This window comes from Salmo trutta, chromosome 10 (genome assembly GCF_901001165.1).
Source record: "Salmo trutta chromosome 10, fSalTru1.1, whole genome shotgun sequence".
Taxonomy (NCBI): Eukaryota; Metazoa; Chordata; class Actinopteri; order Salmoniformes; family Salmonidae; genus Salmo; species Salmo trutta.
In genome coordinates, this window is record NC_042966.1 from 34,817,352 (window position 1) to 34,832,962 (window position 15,611).

Genomic DNA, 15,611 nt, shown 5'->3' on the forward strand with positions numbered 1-15,611 from the left:
GACTTGGCGCTTAGGTACCCCTTGCCGTGCGGTCGCAGAGAGAACAGTCTATGACTTGGGTGGCTAGAGTCTTTGACAATTTTTAGGGTCTTCCTCTGACACCACCTGGTATAGAGGTCCTGGATGGCAGTGATGTACTGAGCCCTACGCACTACCCTCTGTAACGCCTTGCTGCCGAGCAGTTACCAGTCAAGATCCTCTCAATGCTGCAGCTGTATAACTTTTTCAGGGGGTATAGGCGGTGTCATGCCCTCTTCATGACTGTATTAGTGTGTTTGGACCATGATAGGTCCTTAGTGATGTGTACACCGAGGAACCTGAAGCTCTCGACCCGCTCCACTACAGCCCCGTCGATATGAATGGGGGCATGTTCGGCCCTCTGTTTCCTGTAGTCCATGATAAGCATCTTTGTCTTGCCCACGTTAAGGGAGAGGTTGTTGTCCTGGCACCACACTGCCAGGTCTCTGACCTCCATCCTATAGGCTGTCTCATCGTCGTCGGTGATCAGCCCTACCATCGCCGTGTCTTCGGCACTTAATGATGGTGTTGGATTCATGTGTGGCCACACAGTCGTGGGTGAACAAGGAGTACAGGAGGGGACTCTCACCACCTGAGGGCGGCCCGTCAGGAAGTCCAGGATCCAGTTGCAGAGGAAGGTGCATGATGAGCTTGGATGACGAGCTTGATGATGAGCTTGGTGATGAGCTTTGATGTCACTATGGTGTTCAACGCTAAGCTGTAGTTAATGAAAAGCATTCTCACGTAGGTGTTCCTTTTCTCATGGTGGGAAAGTGCAGTGTGGAGTGCAATAGAGATTGCGTCATCTGTGGATCTGTTTGGGCGGTATGCGAATTGGAGTGGGTCCAAAGTTACTGGGTTGATGGTGTTGACGTGAGCCATGACCAACCTTTCAAAGCATTTCATGGCTAAAGACGTGAGTGCTAAGGGGCGGTAGTCATTTAGACTGGTTACCTTGGCATTCGTCGCCACAGGGACTATGTTAAAAACATGTAGGTATTACAGACTGGATTAGAGAGAGGTTGGAAATGTCAGTGAAGACACTTGCCGGCAAGTCAGCGCATTCTCTGAGTAATCCGTCTGGCCCTGCGACCTTGTGAATGTTAACCATGGTTCAGTGTTGCTTGCCTCGAAGCGAGCATAGAAGAGATATACAGTTGAAGTCGGAAGTTTACATACACCTTAGCCAACTACATTTAAACTCAGTTTTTCACAATTCCTGACATTTAATCCTAGTAAAAATTCCCTGTCTTAGGTCAGTTAGGATCACCACAGGATCACCACAGTTAGGAAATATCAGAAGGAAATATCAGAATAATAGTAGAGAGAATTATTTATTTCAGCTTGTATTTCATTCATCACATTCCCAGTGGGTCAGAAGTTTACATACACTCAATTAGTATTTGGTAGCATTGCCTTTAAATTGTTTAACTTGGGGAAAACCTTTCGGGTAGCCTTCCACAAGCTTCCCACAATAAGCTGGGTGAATTTTGGCCCATTCCTCCTGACAGAGCTGGTGTAACTGAGTCAGGTTTGTAGGCCTCCTTGCTTGCACACGCTTTTTCAGTTCTGCCCTCAAATATATATAAAGATTGAGGTCAGGGCTTTGTGATGGCTACTCCAATACCTTGACTTTGTTGTCCTTAAGCCATTTTGCCACAACTGTGGAAGTATGCTTGGGGTCATTGTCCATTTGGAAGACCCATTTGCGACCAAGCTTTAACTTCCTGATTGGTCTATTGAGATGTTGCTTCAATATATCCACATAATTTTCCTGCCTCATGAAGCCATCTATTTTGTGAAGTGCACCAGTCCCTCCTGCAGTAAAGCACCCCCACAACATGATGTGCTACCCCCGTGCTTCACAGTTGGGATGGTGTTCTTCGGCTTGCAAGCCTCCCCCTTTTTCCTCCAAACATAATGATGGTCATTAGGGCCAAACAGTTCTATTTTTGTTTCATCAGACCAGAGCACATTTCTCCAAAAAGTATGATCTTTGTCCCCATGTGCAGTTGCAAACCATAGTCTGGCTTTTTTACGGCGGTTTTGGAGCAGTGGCTTCTTCCTTGCTGAATGGCCTTTCAGGTTATGTTGATATAGGACTCATTTTACTGTGGATATAGATACCTTTGTACCTGTTTCCTCCAGCATCATCACAAGGTCCTTTGCTGTTGTTCTGGGATTGATTTGCACTTTTCACACCAAACTACGTTCATCTCTAGGAGACAGAACGTGTCTCCTTCCTGAGCGGTATGATGGCTGCGTGGTCCCATGGTGTTTATACTTGCGTACTATTGTTTGTACAGATGAACGTGGTACCTTCAGGCGTTTGGAAATTGCTCCCAAGGATGAACCAGACTTGTGGAGGTCTACAATTTTTTTTCTGAGGTCTCGGCTGATTTCTTTTGATTTTCCCATGATGTCAAGCAAAGAGGCACTGAGTTTGAAGGTAGGCCTTGAAATACATCCACAGGTACACCTCCAATTGACTCAAATTATGTCAATTAGCCTATCAGAAGCCTCTAAAGCCATGACATCATTTTCTGGAGTTTTCCAAGCTGTTTAAAGTCACAGTCAACTTAGTGTATGTAAACTTCTGACCCAGTGGAATTCAATTGTTTGAAAAATTACTTGTGTCATGCACAAAGTAGATGTCCTACCCGACTTGCCAAAACTATAGTTTGTCAACAAGAAATTTGTGGAGTGGTTGAAAAAGTTTTAATGACTCCAACCTAAGTGTATGTAAACTTCCGACTTCAATTGTAACTTGTCTGGTAGCCTTGCATCACTGGACAGATCTCGGCTGTGTTTCCCTTTGTAATCCGTGATAGTTTGCAAGGCCTGCCACATCCGATGAGCGTCAGAGCTGGTGTAGTAGGATTTGATCTTAGTCCTGTTTTGAAACTTTCACTGTTTGATGGATCGTCGGAGGGAGTAGCGGGATTTCTTATAAGTGTCCGGATTAGTGTCCTGCTCCTTGAAAGCAGCAGCTTTGGCCTCTAGATCAGTATGGATGTTGCCTGTAATCCATGGCTTCTGGTTGGGATATGTACGGTCACTGTGGGGACAATGGCGTCGATGCACTTATAAATTAAGCCGGTGACTGATGTGGTAAACTCCTCAATGCCGTTGGATGAATACCGGAAAATATTCCAGTCTGTGCTAGTGAAAGAGAATGGCAAGAGTGTGCAAAGCTGTCATCAAGGCAATGTGGCAATTTGAAGAATCTCAAATATAAAATATATTTTGATTTGTTTAACACTTTTTTTGGGTTACTACATGATTCCATATGTGTTATTTCATAGTTTTGATGTCTTCACTATTATCCTACAATGTAGAAAATAGTACAAATAAAGAACAACCCTTGAATGAGTAGGTGTTCTAAATCTTTTGACCGGTAGTGTATGTTATTTGGAATTGGCACCCTTCTGGTTATCCGCATTAACATGTTTCTGCCTTTGTCTTGACCACTATCCTCTGGAAGCCCAACTTGAATTATTCTCCCGTAGTGTATATATTCATATTATGTATGTACAATATGTATCTACCCATCTGCTCTTTATTATTTTCTTGATGAATTGAATGCTAACTACTCACTCAAACCTCTTACGCTGCCACTCAGCAAATATTGTAATTGTACTGCAAGAGGCTGCATACTGTACAGTACACAGTATGCTATTGAATATTCCCTTGAATATTAATAGCATTTTGACAAACCTGTGCATTATAGTGTTGTTCTTTCATCAACAGGTATATGACGGGAAGGATACTTCACATCGTCTTCTTGGCAATTTCTCCAAAACTGACATGTACAATGCCATCATCAACAGTACCTCAAATCACCTCTGGATTGAGTTCAACAGCAACGGCACTGAAACCAACAAGGGATTCAGACTGACCTACAGCAGTGAGTAGATTATGTCCTAGAGACACAGCCTATATATATATTCCCGGATTCAAGTTTTAGTGGACACTGGACAGATGTCTTTTTAATGTTTAAATTGGCTAAAGCGTCAAATCTGTATTTGTAGGTTTTGACCTTGTCAAGTGTGAAGAACCAGGAACTCCGAATTACGGATACAAGATTCAAGATGACGGCCATTTTGCGAACACTTTTGTGTTGTACAGTTGTAACCCTGGCTATACTCTCCATGGAAGCAGCACTCTGACATGCCTAAGTGGAGACCGTAGGGTTTGGGACAAACCTTTGCCTTCCTGTCTAGGTGAGTGAGTAGTTGCCGAAAATAGACAAATCAAATCAGAGTTTATTGGTCGCATACACAGATCTGCAGGTGTTATAGCAGATGCAGCTAGTAGAATATCTCACAAATACAATACAAATAATAAAAAACTGTATTAAATAAGAAATCAGGAATTAAGAACCCAGAGTAGATATATTATAGTGAGCATGTGTCAGAATCCAGAATATAAATACGTGGTGTATATAGACAGTATAGAATTTGGAAAGAAAACGGTATGTACTGTAGTAGGTATCATCAGGGAACTTTCCCTGATTATGGCGAAACACACCATTTCCATTCCTAAGGAAGATTTTGTTGACATTTAAATTATCAGAGTAATGGTCAAGATGCCCATATCAAAGGATTCATTTTCATCCACTGCATACTTTTGAATATATTATACTATTTTACCAGTCAACATGGACTTTGTTGTGTTGTCTGCATTCTGTCCCACTGTTATTAATATCTTACTGATTCGATAATCTGACGAGCTCTGCCAGTTCCTCTCTCTCAGGCTAACTATGAGTCAAATCCCCTCCAGTCATACTGTCATTTATACTATACCGAAATGTTACACTAGTTAACAGCTATGAACATTTATCCCCTAATGCTGGCTATATTACTGCCCCTAAAGCTATATATGAAGAAACCTTGTGTGTCTCTCTCTTAATTTAAGTAAGGACACTCTGAGCTTTCTGTGCTGGTGAGAACTGATACATTAGTGTCATTCTTCAGTTCAGCCTCATTCCTTAATTAGTCCAGCTCGGTTCAGACACATTTCTATACTGCAGAAAAGTAGCATGGAAAATGGATGACATTGCCCTAGGCTGTCATTGTATTTTTTCTTTCCTTTGAACAAAGTGACATAATAGGGATATCCTCTTTTCTTTTTCTGTCGTCAGCAGTGAATAAAATAATACACATACGTATGTGGAGAAGCTAGAGAACATATTAGGTTCTTTCAAGTGTGATTATGCAATGTATTATGGGATGTTTATGAATTGGTCTGGTTGATGCCAGAGAGAGAAGCCAGCCTGAGGTTCATCAGGATTAAGACACCTCAAAAGATCAGGGTAGCTTATTTAATTGACTTTCTATTATGATGATATAAGCCTGCCCAAACATATTTACACTGAACACTGGGGCTGCTGATGACTATGATAAAATACACGTTTCGGTTTCCTCATCTAGCTGAATGCGGAGGCCACATCGCAGGTGCAGTATCTGGACGGATACTCTCCCCAGGTTACCCTGCACCCTACGACAACAACCTCCACTGTACCTGGTCCATTGAAGCGGACACAGGCAAAACCATTAGGTACAGTATCTCACAATAGAGACACACCCCTTGGAATATGCGATTAGATACACAATAGCCCAATTTTTCTTGACTCCATTTAAATTTGAAGTGAAATCAGCTAGTTTATTGCGAGGCGTGTCTAGTATAGCGGAGCAATTGTTCTGCTGCACATTTGGAAAATGATTTGTGATTAAATGTGCCATTGCTGATTGCATTTCACCCCCACTGCTAGGCCTTCCTTACCATTAGCATATATTCCTTTAGGTCCATTACTGGCTTCTTCAAAACCAAACAATAACGCCCAAAGATAAACCAATTATGCCTGCTAGAAATGCCATAGAAATCAGATATGCCAATTCAATTCAAGCAATCTAAGGATCAAGGAGGGGGAGAGATACAATTGACATCGCTGGCTATTGGACTTTTTAAATAATTCATCCTCTCTCTACTTTGCCGCTGAAAATAATTGAAACATTCCTTTGGCGAGCAAGACCGTTCTGATCTAGATGTTTCCTTGGTCTGAAGCATTACTTGAGGACTGATTCGCTAGAACTCCAATGATAATTTTGTATTACAAGTTGGTAACTACCCTTGGTCAGTTGATTTATGGGGTATTGTTGTGTAGGTGTTTGTCACAAATGTCAACCAATGGTAAGGCCAGACTATAGTATGCAAGGTTCCAATTCTTGAAGAGCTGCATAGTGTATAATTAATAATTCTCTCTCTTTCTATTTAGCCTCCACTTCATAGTGTTTGACACAGAAGTGGCCCATGACATCCTGAAAGTGTGGGACGGTCCAACAGAGGGGGGTATCCTCCTGAAGGAATGGAGTGGGTCAGCTCTGCCCGAGGACACCCACAGCACCTTCAACATCCTAACACTCCAGTTTGACAGTGATTACTTCATCAGCAAGTCAGGCTTCTCCATTCAGTTCTCAAGTAAGTAGCACTCTACCTGTCACAACAGACCAGAAGTATTCTGATATGACATTCATACCAGTAACTTTTCAGACGAAGGCTACAGTATGTTTCTTGACATTTCCCTCTCTCAGCCTTGATTTGAACTTGTTTTTATGTCCTTTATATCCACGTATAAACCACTCTTATGACGAATACATTTTTTTGCACCATAAATATTTCATGCAAATATAAATGAAATGGAGCATTGCATTTGCATATAAATGGCAAATATTTTCTGGAACTATTATTTCAAAGACAAGTAGTCTCCACAATTCAGTTTGCTGCCAGTCCAATGATTTCAAATACAATATTATATTATATCATAATCAGCATTTGGCAGAATTTTTTTGTTGTCGTATAAATTATATGCGTTTTGTCAAAATGTCAGCATTTGTCTCATGTTAATATTCATAAGTGATTCATTTGTGTGATTTCAGCTACTACTGCCATGACCTGTAATGACCCTGGGACACCCCAGAACGGGACGCGTTACGGGGATAGTCGGGAGCCCGGGGACACCATCACCTTCCAGTGTGACCCAGGTTACCAGGTCCAGGGCCTGGACAAGATCACCTGTGTACAGCTCAACAACAGGTTCTACTGGCAGCCAGACCCTCCAACCTGTATAGGTATGTTGCTTTGACTTCCACAGTAATGGAGAAATTACTTAATTTGTATTTCTCTTCTTGGCTTGATGTCAGCAAAGGGTTTGTACAATAGGTAGATGTTCCCTTTAGGATAATTCTGCTGCAAGAAGGTGATTTGGGATGTGTATGCTAGGCCGCTGCATTGTTTTCATTGAAGGATTTGTGGTATCTGAAAATCCATGTAAACAGTGTTTTATGAACCACCACTCATTTGTGTCTGCTTAATTACTTTATGTTGAATGAGTGACATGTTTCTTATTAGAATGAATGGAATGTAACATTAGGAATGTCAACCATGTCTCAGTAGAGTGTGAATCCCCCTGTGAAAAATGATTCATCAGTAACTGAAATGTAATTGGCATTTTCAGCCATTGTCAACCAATCCTTTTGTCAGACAGTGTGCTTTGTCACTTCTAGTCTTTTGGTATGTTTACCACACCACTAATAATTGTTTGATGGAAGGCCATTTATAGCCAGAATCATTTGTAATGGTGGAAGATTACTGAGATTAGAAAAATGTTGCTCTTACAAACCCTCCCAATCAAGTACATGACTGACAGGATTGAAACTCAAATGGAGTCTTATTTTGCTTAGCTCACGCTTGAATTGACATTCAAACAAATCTCACACAACGGTAAAAATAAAGAAGCAAAGATGTGAATAACATTTCTGAATGACAGTAGCAGGGAGGAATTCCATCGTTACTGTTTGTCACTGAACGTCTGTGCATGGTGGCCTGTTTTGTCACTTCAATCAACATAAACAGTTAATGTGATGGAGACAAGTCGTATTAAAACCTGTGTGTTGCCCTCACTCTCCTTGATGTGATAGCTACCTGCGGCGGCAACGTGACAGGCCCTGCTGGGGTGATTCTATCACCCAACTATCCACAGCCGTACCCACCAGGAAAGGAATGTGACTGGAGAATTAAAGTCAACACTGACTTTGTTATAGCCCTAATTTTCAAAAGGTATGTCACTCACGCTATGCTGCGAGGCACCGACGGTAATAAGGAGCAAGGTCAAAGAGCAGATGGAAGGAGTGTATCCACTCTGTCTTTGTCAGTTTGGTAATTACCGTAAACAAACATTAAACACATCTGTGTTTGAGGTGAAATAGTTTGCCTTTGTTCAAATATTATCCAAATCAATGTGTGTTACTGTATTACGCCATATACCTAGATGATACCTATAGATGGAATAGCTTTGATGAAATGTACTATAGTTCCTCGAATTACAAAGCACCACAACCCACAGGAATTACATTGGCTCAAATGAGAGAAATCCCAAAGAACTCTTATCAGTTGATCTCAGATTCATCAGAACATTACTTGCTCACCATCCCTCTAATGGCAGTTACAGACAGTACAAACAGGCCCCCACATGCCTGCTTCACAATGTAGGGCCAAGGTGAGCTGAACTGGCCTGGCCATAGTTTCTGGGAAGAACAATGTGAATGGAAACATCCGAGCCAACAGAGTCTGGTTCTGGTTGGCCCTACGGTGTAATTCAGGCTCAGGTTGATGTTATTTGGGATGGATCTTGTCCTGGATTTTCACTAGATGGGCCAGTGGCAAAGTCAAAATTGGCTATATATCATAAAAAGTTACAAAAACAAAAATATGCTTAGGGTTAGGCATAAGGTTAGCAGTGTGGTTAAGGTTAGGTTTACAATCAGATTTTATTACTTGGTGGCCAACTAGTGAAACACTTTGAAGAGCTGCCTCCAGTACATGAGTCATCCCAATATATGCCAACCTGCGAATCAGGCATCAGTCTTTAATAAACATTGTTTTCTATTGCATACTTCCAGTTTCAACATGGAACCCAGCTATGACTTCCTGCACATCTATGAGGGGGATAACTCCAACGGCCCATTGATCAGCAGCCTGCAGGGAAATCAGGCCCCGGAGCGCATCGAGAGCAGTGGCAACAGCCTCTTCCTCGCTTTCAGGAGTGACGCTTCCCTCGGGATGTCTGGCTTTGCCATTGAATTCAAAGGCAAGTTGTCAACATGTTAGTCTCGCAGGAGGTGACCCTAGGTTTCTTTGAAAGTGTATAGCATTGGCCATATCGTAAGGTTGATGTCTCTATAAAAAATGCTTTCAACAGATATAGATTTCTAAGATGAAAGATTTCCAGGAACTGGAGAATACATTCTATAGACAACGTGTTTTTATAAGCCTTATTGCATGTTGTTCTTCCTGTCAGCTAGATGTCCTTATTTTGTCTGTTGTCTACACACAGCTATGCCGTATCTGAAAAACAGTATGTTCCAACCTACTTCTTTTTATGAAATGCTTTTTGATTAAAGGCATTGATGATAGAACTACCGTAGATCAACTGGATAATTGGTTTGATTTGTTACAGAAAATCAATGAAAGTCACAAAACACATGAACACAGATGTGTATAGTATTTTGCCACTTCAACGTCTCGTTCTTCCTGGAAGATTTATTCAAACCAATCAATGGCAAAATTTGTCATTTTGTTTTGTTGGTCCTGTATTTAACTGTGCTTTTGTCAATAAAAACAGTTAATTACCTTCCATGGGAACTCAGCAAGATTTGTCATCTCCCAAGGCTAAAAGCACTCAAATGTTTCTTCTCTCTCTAATTGAAAATATAATCTACGCTCTTTTTTTCTGTAAATCAATCTCCTATATTCATATTTTTCTCCCATCCATGCACCATTAACTAAGGTAATTTAAATGTTGAGAAGGTTAAAATAATGCCATTTCTGTTTTCATACTTATTACTGTAATAAACTTCATATATTTGTTTATGTTTTCTACTATTTTATTTCTATTTATGTATTCATAAATCCATGTCAAAATGTATCTTTAGGTTGAGGGCATTGGCATGCATGTATACTTTGGCCTTATGTATTGAGAAGCGTTTTCCCTCTCTGGGTATTGGAATGCGGATGAAATTGTGATGCACTATAGCAATTTCAGTGATAAAATCTCCCACCGCTACCCTCCAATTTTCACTGCTTCTTAAAGCACAAGGCAGCGGAGAGAAGTGGGCTGTTAGCTGTCATCTTGTTTGGCAGTGTATACAAGCACCACCTCCAGAGCTTTTTCCAACTGTCCTTCTCCTAGTATCTGTTCCCTTAAGGACACTGGCTGCCCTCGCCCCCCCCCCCCCCCCCCCCCATTTTTCCTACAGACCCAGATGCTTACCTTGCATTCCCCTCTGTGTTGGTCTTTTCTATTGAGGATTCCTTGGAGCAACTCTACTTGCTCTTTTGTACTCTACACTCCCTGTGTTATGCCTCTTACATGAAGGTTCACCATAGAGAAACTTAGGTACCGGCTTCCGAGGGTCCCTGGAATGTTCAAATATTTATATATTTCTTAATTCCGTTCTTTAACTTTTAGATTTGTGTGTATTGTTGTGAATTGTTAAATACTACTGCACTGTTGGGTCTCGGAGCTCAAGCATTTGTTTGAATGCACCCTGTAACCCAGGATACCATACCCTGCCTGTTCCCGATATCTGGGCTTTTCAACTGCTGAGTTTCTTTTGCATTTATGGATAAGTTGCAATGCTTTAGCAAAAATCTTTATGGTTTGACATTTTCCTCCTTGGTGTTGTAATGAAATCAAGTCTCTCTGCTCAAGGTCTATTGTCCTGCACGGTACTTTATCTTAAGCTTGTGTATGTTTTCTACTCCACAGAGAAACCCAGGGAGGCATGCTTTGACCCTGGAAATATCATGAACGGCAGTCGCGTGGGCATGGACTACAAACTGGCCTCCACAGTGACCTATCAATGTAACTCTGGATATACTGTTGTTGGACCAGCCACAATCACATGTGTTATCGGTTCAGATGGAAAACCTATATGGGACAAGGTCCTACCATCATGTAAAGGTAAGATCTTTTCAGTTTGCCTACGGTTATAAAATCTGATTCCCAACAGCTTATCACAGAGAGAATACCTTGAGTTCTTGTTGTCCTCCCTTCAAGTCTAATTGATTTGTCTTGGTACCCTCATCTAGCCTCTTAATTACAGACTGATTACCGCTCTGTGGGAGACAACCATTCATGTAAGCTTGTGAGATCAGGTGGCTTGCGAGGCTAACCATCATCGGCACTATCAATCAAGGCTAATATCAAGCCAATTTTTTACTGGTTTCACCGAAAGGTTTTGTGGACCCCTTTTTGTCTTTGCACAAGAAGGGAGTATTGGTTTTTTAAAGACCACGGCTGAACTTTCTAGCAGTTTATTGACAGTTGTGAGAGCTTGGGCAGTGACAACTGCCACTCACTCGTCCTTTTACCCCCCCCTTTCTCTCTCTCTCCTTCATGTCCGTGCGTCTCTGAGGAGACAGAAACTCAGACAGGTGGCTGTGTAGTTGCTGCCACATCATCTCTATACCTCCACCCTGCCACTTCACACACTGAGCCTCTACCTTACAGCGGCACGGCCACTGGAGACATGAATTGGATATGAGAGACACACACCAAAGTGTTATAGTCGACATGATGAACATGGAATTATGTTATTTTCATTAAAAATTTCTAGATGTATGCATAAAGCTGATCATTTTAGGATATAAGCTATTTTCAAGGAAACAAGCAAGATTAGCAAGCTTCTAATTTTTAAAACAAATTTTCACCTGTTTTTTCCCCGTATTCCATCAGATCTAGTGGGGGAGTGTGAGACTCATGAGTGAAAATCCACCTGAGCTCCTATCGTTAAGAGATTTGGAGCTTTTGTGAATCTGATTGTATGTCATTAAGAAGTGACTCCGGCATTCACATAAACAATAGAGAGGGTTTTGTGCACCAAGACACAGCTGAAGCAAAGCAAACAGCTCATTGTCTCTAGTCTAGACCCTACTGGGTCGAAAACTGAACAAACACTAGAGCTAGTTTAGAAGGATATACAACAACAGGAGACTGCAGAACAAATCAGCAGAGGAACTACAAATTAAGCCTTGGATCTATAGTTAGTCGCAATTTGTTTTTTGCAAAACCAACAATTTTCCATATATTATGCGAGGGTTTGCAAATTTGACCAATCCCTGTTTTATTTCTGCATAAAACAGTCAAAATCATTGTAATATTATCACATAAAACTGACCCATCAACGCAGTATAAAAACAGGTCTCGCAATTTCAACCAATCACTGCACATTTACCGCATAATATGGTTTGATCAAGTTACATAATCAACAAACTTTTTCTCTTGTCAGTGCATTTTCAAATTGGACAAAATCATCACGTATTGCCATGCAAAATGTCAGAATTGCCGCAGCAAAATCAAGCATTTTGCTCACAAATATCACAAAAAATCCCAGCAAAATCCTGGAGGGACTGTATAATGGTTTTACATTTCTAACACTCCTAACCCCTGTCTGTAAGTCAGTCTAAAGGGATTTGAGCTTTTAAACAGCATGTGTTGATTAGTTGACCCTTTCTGATTGAGGAAATCCATTGTAAGCCGCTAGTTCATAGTTTGATATCTGGGAAATGTACATCAGTTGCCTAGCCTTTTTTAAAATGCCTGAACATAAGCATACAGTATGTGAGAACACACATAATCCCCTTCAGCAAGAGCATTTAACCCTCTTGTCTGTGGTTGAATTGAGCTTATTTTGCCTGATGATAAAGAGGTGAACAAAGCTATTTGCTGGTTATGTTCATAAGTGAGCAACAGAAAGAGCCATTTCTAAAGGCTGTGGCTGTGCCTGCAAGCCAAGGCCTCTTGAGTGACGGTGAAACCGCCAGAGTGCCACGTGGGTTATATGCAGATCAGTCACAGTGAGACAGGGAGGACTCACTGTGAATGTTAAAACTCATTCTGCTGCCGGTTGAGGGAAATGATTACTAATGTCCCCAGTATCACCCAGCTAATGAACGGAATCGTTATGTATTTAATAAGGACTGTGGGGGGAGGGGTGGGAATATTTCTCAGTGTAAACCGCTCCTGTAGCCAAGGAATCCCCATTTTTAGAAGCTGTGGGTGTGTCCAGGTAAGTGGTACAGTATAGAAGCTGTGGGTGTGTCCAGGTAAGGGGTACAGTATAGAAGCTGTGGGTGTGTACAGGTAAGTGGTACAGTATAGAAGCTGTGGGTGTGTACAGGTAAGTGGTACAGTATAGAAGCTGTGGGTGTGTACAGGTAAGTGGTACAGTATAGAAGCTGTGGGTGTGTACAGGTAAGTGGTACAGTATAGAAGCTGTGGGTGTGTACAGGTAAGTGGTACAGTATAGAAGCTGTGGGTGTGTACAGGTAAGTGGTACAGTATAGAAGCTGTGGGTGTGTACAGGTAAGTGGTACAGTATAGAAGCTGTGGGTGTGTACAGGTAAGTGGTACAGTATAGAAGCTGTGGGTGTGTCCAGGTAAGGGGTACAGTATAGAAGCTGTGGGTGTGTACAGGTAAGTGGTACAGTATAGAAGCTGTGGGTGTGTACAGGTAAGTGGTACAGTATAGAAGCTGTGGGTGTGTACAGGTAAGGGGCACAGTATAGAAGCTGTGGGTGTGTACAGGTAAGGGGTACAGTATAGAAGCTGTGGGTGTGTACAGGTAAGTGGTACAGTATAGAAGCTGTGGGTGTGTACAGGTAAGTGGTACAGTATAGAAGCTGTGGGTGTGTACAGGTAAGGGGCACAGTATAGAAGCTGTGGGTGTGTACAGGTAAGGGGTACAGTATAGAAGCTGTGGGTGTGTACAGGTAAGTGGTACAGTATAGAAGCTGTGGGTGTGTACAAGTAAGTGGTACAGTATAGAAGCTGTGGGTGTGTCCAGGTAAGTGGTACAGTATAGAAGCTGTGGATGTGTACAGGTAAGGGGTACAGTATAGAAGCTGTGGGTGTGTACAGGTAAGTGGTACAGTATAGAAGCTGTGGGTGTGTACAGGTAAGTGGTACAGTATAGAAGCTGTGGGTGTGTCCAGGTAAGTGGTACAGTATAGAAGCTGTGGGTGTGTACAGGTAAGTGGTACAGTATAGAAGCTGTGGGTGTGTACAGGTAAGTTGTACAGTATAGAAGCTGTGGGTGTTTACAGGTAAGTGGTACAGTATAGAAGCTGTGGGTGTGTACAGGTAAGTGGTACAGTATAGAAGCTGTGGGTGTGTACAGGTAAGTGGTACAGTATAGAAGCTGTGGGTGTGTACAGGTAAGTGGTACAGTATAGAAGCTGTGGGTGTGTACAGGTAAGGGGTACAGTATAGAAGCTGTGGGTGTGTACAGGTAAGTGGTACAGTATAGAAGCTGTGGGTGTGTACAGGTAAGTGGTACAGTATAGAAGCTGTGGGTGTGTACAGGTAAGTGGTACAGTATAGAAGCTGTGGGTGTGTCCAGGTAAGTGGTACAGTATAGAAGCTGTGGGTGTGTACAGGTAAGTGGTACAGTATAGAAGCTGTGGGTGTGTACAGGTAAGTGGTACAGTATAGAAGCTGTGGGTGTGTACAGGTAAGTGGTACAGTATAGAAGCTGTGGGTGTGTACAGGTAAGGGGTACAGTATAGAAGCTGTGGGTGTGTACAGGTAAGTGGTACAGTATAGAAGCTGTGGGTGTGTACAGGTAAGTGGTACAGTATAGAAGCTGTGGGTGTGTACAGGTAAGGGGTACAGTATAGAAGCTGTGGGTGTGTCCAGGTAAGTGGTACAGTATAGAAGAAAAGCAAACACTTTAAGTGTGTCAGGTGTACGTTATTATTGTTGCTTCAGGGTGGTTGTGAGACTCTATAGGTCCAATTTACTGACAGTTTCAACAACTGTCATGTATAGCAATGAATATTAATGCAACAAACAAGAACAAAAACCATAATACCATGTTTATTTTACACCAGCAACCCTTCTCTTCACCTTTATTTAGCTAATTCATGTTCTAATCTTTGATATTTTAGTCCCCTCTGAAAATAGCAGGTGCAAAACTACAGTATATCTTCTGAAGACCACATTTTAACCATTTGACATTTTTCACTGGTCTGTGATTTTCCGCTGCTTTTTGGAATACTGATTCACTCCAAGGCACTTCCTTGGGCTTTCAGACAAAACTAATTAGAAAGGGGTGAGATCCTTTTAAATAATAAAGGATTTTCCCCCCTCTTTCTCTCAGCTTCTCTCATCCAAACAGGTCTTTTATTCGTTTCCATAGTAACTACAGTAAAAGACTGTCTCTTGAATGAGGAATCCTCCATGACTGTAAATAGAAGGTGTGTAATAGGGTTAAAGCATGGTGGTATGGCGCCCCTCGGAGGCGGGCAGTGTTGACACACGGCCGCGCCAGCGCCAGATGAATTGCATAGACTAGAGGAATTAGAGTTTGTTTGGATTTATGCATGTCTGTGTGCTTCTGTGTTGAGGGCATAACAATGCAATAGCTGTGTCCACACTACAGTCCTCAATATCCACTCTACGGTCCTCTGTATCCACTCTATGGTCCTCAGTATCCACTCTTCGGTCCTCAATATCCACTCAATTGTCCTCT

General features: G+C 41.9%; 1 protein-coding gene across 1 annotated transcript in view; it reads left to right on the forward strand.

Moving 5' to 3' along the window:
• The window catches only part of LOC115200882 (CUB and sushi domain-containing protein 1), a 509,589-nt gene that overhangs the window by 394,925 nt on the left and 99,053 nt on the right, over positions 1-15,611 (forward strand). Inside the window, exons 23-30 of the mRNA XM_029763998.1 lie at positions 3,769-3,925; positions 4,050-4,241; positions 5,451-5,577; positions 6,296-6,498; positions 6,957-7,148; positions 7,998-8,136; positions 8,979-9,166; positions 10,847-11,041. Of these exons, the coding sequence (XP_029619858.1) occupies positions 3,769-3,925; positions 4,050-4,241; positions 5,451-5,577; positions 6,296-6,498; positions 6,957-7,148; positions 7,998-8,136; positions 8,979-9,166; positions 10,847-11,041 (1,393 nt within the window). The remainder of the gene's footprint in view (positions 1-3,768; positions 3,926-4,049; positions 4,242-5,450; positions 5,578-6,295; positions 6,499-6,956; positions 7,149-7,997; positions 8,137-8,978; positions 9,167-10,846; positions 11,042-15,611) is intronic.